The 5522-nt window shown below is 56.6% G+C and overlaps 1 protein-coding gene across 1 annotated transcript; it reads right to left on the bottom strand.

Annotated features, from left to right (window-relative positions):
* Positions 1-2414: 2414 nt before the first annotated feature.
* On the bottom strand, positions 2415-5274 carry LOC109782144 (indole-3-acetic acid-amido synthetase GH3.8-like). The gene is made up of 2 exons (XM_020340739.4): positions 4116-5274; positions 2415-4037 (listed from the first exon to the last, which is right to left on the bottom strand). The coding sequence occupies exons 1-2, from the start codon at positions 4445-4447 to the stop codon at positions 3518-3520; spliced, it is 852 nt and encodes a 283-aa protein (XP_020196328.2). The 5' UTR covers positions 4448-5274; the 3' UTR covers positions 2415-3517.
* Positions 5275-5522: the final 248 nt, after the last annotated feature.

Genomic DNA, 5522 nt, shown 5'->3' with positions numbered 1-5522 from the left:
CAGCTCTCTCGATCATCGACAAACCCTGGCGGCTGCTGTACATAGACCTCCTCTGCAAGATCACCATTCAGAAAAGCGGATTTGACATCCATGTGGTGTACCTGCCATCCACCGTGCGCGGCGAGAGCGAGGAGCAGCCGCACAGTCTCCATGCGAGCCACTGGAGCGAAAACTTCTTCAAAGTCCACCCCCTGTCGCTGAGAGTACCCCTTTGCCACCAGTCGCGCTTTATGCTTTAGGATGTTGCCGGCAGGATCTCTTTTCACCTTGAAAACCCACTTTAACCCGATGGCGCGGTGCCCAGCGGGAAGAGATGTGAGTTCCCAGGTTTGATTGTCGACGATCGAGCCCACTTCCTCCTCCATCGCCTTGCGCCAGGCGTGATCAGAGAGTGCTACCTCAACACTCGCCAGCTCCTCGGCGGCCGGAAGACAAAGGCCCACATGCTGCTGCTCGTCGTCGTCGTCGAACAAGTCGCTGTAGTCGATCGGCGCTGTGATCTCCTTGGTGGTGTCGTAGATGTCGGACACACGCCGATATCGCGGGTGCCCGCTGTCCGTGTCCAGCGCGTCATCACGCGACGGCGGCGACACGAACTGTATTGGTGGCGTCTACAGTTCGGGTGTGCATGGTGCCATCTCCGCTGCTACCGGACGAGGCGAACCCGAGCCACTGTTAGTCACCGTGACTCCCGGCTCAGCGGCATATACCACCGTGAACACACCTGATGGTGTGCTTTCCTTTGCTGCTTCAGGTTTCCAGTTCCATGGGCGTGTCTCCTGAAACACAACATCACGTGACACCAGCAGTTTCTCGGCGACGGGATCATAGATATGATAGGCCTTGGCACCTTCCTCATATCCCATCATGACGCCGGGCGTCGATCTGTCGGCCAGCTTGTTGATCCCGGGTCCGAGCTTCTTCACATGCGCGTGACACCCGAAAGGTGCGCAGGTGAGCCACACTCGGCTTCTTGCCATGCCACAGCTCGTACGGAGTCACCCCGTCGAGGCTCCGCGTCGGCGATCGGTTGAGGACATAGACGGCCGCCTTGACGGCCTCTCCCCAGAAGACCGCGGGCACGCCCATTCTCTTCAGCATGCACCTCGCCATCTCCACCACCGTTTGATTACGGCGCTCGACAACCCCGTTTTGTTGCGGCGTGTACGGGGCGGTCGTGAAGTGCTTGATGGCGAGCTCGTTGCAGTACTCGACGAACGCCGTGGAGTTGAACTCCCCGCCGCGATCCGAGCGGAATGCGAGCAGCTTGCAGCCGCTCCTGGTCTCTGCTGCCGCTTTCACCTTTTTGAAGAAAGCAAAAGCCTCGCTCTTTGTCCTGAGTACCTCAATCCACATGTACCGAGAGTAATCATCCACAATTAACAAGAAATAATTTCTACCTTCCGGTGTTGGCGGAGAGATCGGACCGCACAAATCCGAGTGTACGAGCTCCAGGGACGCCTTTGCACGATATGTTGCAGCCTGCGGGAAGGGTAGTCGGTGTTGTTTCCCGAGCATGCAGCCATCACAATACTCCCCAACGTGATCCACATCAGGAATCCCACGCACCATCTTCTTCCTTGCCATGGCACACAATGCACGGAAGTGGAGGTGCCCAAAACGTGCATGCCACAGCCAGGCCAGGTCGCCTCCTTTGGACAGCAGGCACACCGGCTCAGCACGCTGTAGGTTCAGCTTGTACAGACGGTTTGCTGAGCGCTTGACACGCGCCAGCAGCCGTCCCTCTTGGTCGAAGATCGCGAGAACACTGCGCTTGATGACGATCTCGCAGCCCTTCTCATCTAGCTGTCCGAGCGAAACAATGTTACTCCGAAGACGGGGAATGTAATATACCTCCGAGAGTACACGCTGATCGCCGGTGAGGCACTCAAACAACACAGTTCCTTTGCCGCATATCTCGACGACTGATCCATCTCCGAAGCGGACAGTACCGCGCACCGTCTCGTCCAACGTGGCAAATAACTCCTTGCGGCCAGTCATATGGCTGCTGGCCCCTGTGTCCGCGTACCAAGAGCCATCGCCGACGTCCTTGGGCACCACTTTTTCCTCGTTGAGGAAGACGGCTTGCGGAGCTGCGATTGTGATCTCCTCCGGTGCATCGAGCACCGCCATGAGCAGCCCCGGCTCCTCGACCTCTTTGACTTGCGCCACGTTTGTCTCCTCGCGGCGCTCCTTCTTGGGCTTGCCGTAGCACTCGCGTGCCCAGTGGCCCCACTTGCCGCACTTGCGGCAGTTCCCCTTGCGTTTAGGAGCACCGCCGTGAGGTTGTCCTCCGCCGGCGCCGGTGGGAGGCTTCGGCTTGGGTTTCCCCTTGCCGCCTTTGGATCCACCGCCGGACGAGCCTCCGCCTGATTGCCGTTGCCTTTCCCGCTCGTGCCACTCCTCCTTTGTGAGGAGCAGCTTGCCGCCGGAGCCGCCGGTGTCGGGGTCGAGGCGCTCCTCGATGGCAAGAAAACGGCCGGCCACCTCCTCAATTGTCAGTGTTTTGAGATCAACAAGAGTCTCAATGGAGATGGCTACCTGGGCGTAGCGAGGCGGCACCACCCGCAGAAACTTCCTCACCGCCTTGATCTCGTCGACGTCGTCGCCAAGTTCCTGAAGATCGCGGATCAGGCCGGTGAGGCGAAGCGCGAAGTCCTCCACTGTCTCTCCCTCCTTGAAGGAGAGATTTTCGAAATCATGGCGCAGCACCTGAGCCCGTGACTCGCGCACGCGCTCGACGCCCATGTGAAGCGTCTTGACGGTGTCCCACGCCTCCTTGGCGGAGTCCTTTGCCGCCAGCGTCCGCAGCATCTCCGGCGGGACGCCGCGGAGGATGACGCCCAGTGTGGTACGATCATCAGGGTGATCGGCGTCGCCCATCTCGACGGCTTCCCACAGCCGTGCAGCCTGAAGATGTACCTTCATGAGGATTGACCACTCGACGTAGTTCGTCTGAGTCAGCATCGGGATCGCGTCCGCGCCGCCATCTCTGACCACCCGCTCGTGGATGACCAACTCTCTCCCACCGCGCCGTGTCGGGCTTCGTCCCCGACGAGCCGGCGATGGGGTGTTCCTCCGGCGCGAGCCGGAGCGCTGCGGCGTGCGTGATCCACCATGCATGTCCCGACATGGTCACCACAAGGCTCTGATGCCAATTGTAGTTGCAGGATCAGTTCTAACTCTTTCTCACACGAAGAACACGAGTGTTTGCGCTGCGTTCGACCTCTGCAGCCTTTTTTCTTCTTCTTATTCAGTCAAGTGCTTCAGAACAGAAACTACAAGATACCCGGTCCACGAGCGGGCTGATCGGACGTGCCATCCCACGTCCTCCCGATCGCTAGGGTGTGGCCGTCACATGTTTACAATCGTGCCATCCACGATCCACCTGTGACGGCTCAGCTAAACAAACTAACTGAAAGTCTGAAACTACGCCAAGTCGGGAACAGATTCCACGCTGCATGGCCCTTTATTTTAGCTAAGAAAAAACTAGAGGATAACAAACAGCTCAACGGGATTATTTGCTGACACTAGTGACGATGGCATCGATGTACCTCGCGTTGGGCCAGATGCGCGGGACGATGCCGGCCCATTCGCCCGTGCGGCACTCGTCCCGGACGAAGCGGGCAAGCTCGGGGTCCGGGCGGCGGAGGATGCCGGCGACCGCCTCGCGCACCGACGCGTCGCTCGCGCACGGGGCGAGCGTGCCGGCCTCGATGTCGGCGGCGAGCTGCTCCCAGTTGAGCTGGAGGAAGCGGATGACGCGCAGCAGGCCGGAGGCGAAGGCGGCGCCGACGCGGAGCACGTCGTGGCGCTGGCACAGGCCGCATACTATCTGCGCGTACATGCTCTGGGACGTGTCCGCGCAGAGCACGGCCGCCCTCGGGCTCGTGTGGTCGCGCAAGGGGTCCTTGAACTGCTCGCTCTTGCAAATGCTTGTCATCATCGGCCACGCCGTCAGCCCGCCCGGCGTCTTGGTCTCCGACTTGACGAAGAGAAAGTAGAGCCCCTTCCCCTTGTCAAGCCCAGGGAAGTGCCTGCACATTCAGCACGACCATCACTCTGTGCTTTGCATGGAAATGAGTGCTACGTTGAGTATATATCAGTGGACTTACAAGTTCATGACTGCCTTAAGGAGGCCGAAGGGAAGCTGGCGTCGGCGGCCCTCCTCCGCGGTGCTGGGAATCAGCTTGCGCTCGCCGCCGGAGTTGCCGGAGCTGGTGAGGAAGTCGGAGACGGGGTGCGTCGACATGACGGGCGACCTGTCTCCGTTGGCGATGCGCTTGATGTACGGCTTGAGAGCGTCGTACGACACCACCGGCACCATGGCCCGAAAGGTGGCGCGGTCGATGGGGCCGCCGCAGTCCCTGAGGTACTCCGTTGCGGCGTTCCGGGAGAGGATCTCGGCCAAGACTCGCTCTTGCACGTCGTCCACGTTGGAGGTCATCTCGTCGATGAGACGGAGGTTCTCGGCGTCCTAGCTTCCGCCTCCGACGCCGTTGTTGACGAGGTGGGTCTCTGACCGGCCGTCGCCGCCGGCGCCATTTGCTCACCCCGGAACACGTACTGGCAACGATAGCTCAGCGCTAGGAGCTACAAAACGTAGTATATACTATGCTTTTTTTTTTAGATCACGTATATAGTCCCTCGTTCTTAAATATAAGTTTTTGAAGAGATTTTACTATGGACCACATACAGAGCAAAATGAGTAAATCTACATATTAAAATGCATCTATATACATCCGTATGTGGTCTATAGTGAAATCTTTATAAAGACTTATATTTAGGAACGGAGTGAGTACTATGCTGTGTTCGGTCCTTGAGCTTCCTCTTCTATTTATAAATGGGTTATCGGTCTCGAAATCAGGTGGCGATGAATTAGAGATGGTGATCAGTACAAATCACAATAGTACACTATGCTGCTAACCTGACACGATTTACAAACCGACAGCATATACGCCAAGCATGTGCGGGAGGGCGACTTGAGGCGCCGACACCATTTTTTTTGTACTTTCAGTTTTGAATTGGTTATATATCAAACCGAAAGTCCAAGTTGTCCAAGTTATGTTTCGTATGTATATTCGTGTTTTGTATGACGAGAGAGCTTTGAAATAAAACACTTTTGAATACGTTTTAACAAGTTTTCTAAAACTTTCTAAGTTTCAATTGCTGAAACTTGATACGACGGTCGACAAATTTATTGAGTAGTTTTAGAAACTACTCCCTTCCTCCCATAATATAAAACATTTTTTGACACTACACTAGTATAAAAAAAAAAACTTGAAACCATGCAGGAGATCAAACGAGTTTGCGGACTGTAAAGTAAACATGTTGCCGACACGCATGGGCAGGTGTGTGCCTCCTCAACTGTGTGCCCGTGTGAATTACCGAAGCATGTGCAACTTGTGGACATCAGGCCCCAAATTTTGCTTAGTGTGGCACCAAGTTGTTTTACATCGTTTTGACTTCACATAACCTTGGGCTAAGTACCCCGTGTCTTCTGCTCCGGTCAAGACCCTCAC

This window comes from Aegilops tauschii, chromosome 2, assembly GCF_002575655.3.
Source record: "Aegilops tauschii subsp. strangulata cultivar AL8/78 chromosome 2, Aet v6.0, whole genome shotgun sequence".
Classification (NCBI taxonomy): Eukaryota; Viridiplantae; Streptophyta; class Magnoliopsida; order Poales; family Poaceae; genus Aegilops; species Aegilops tauschii.
This window is presented reverse-complemented; position numbering and strand designations above follow the sequence as displayed.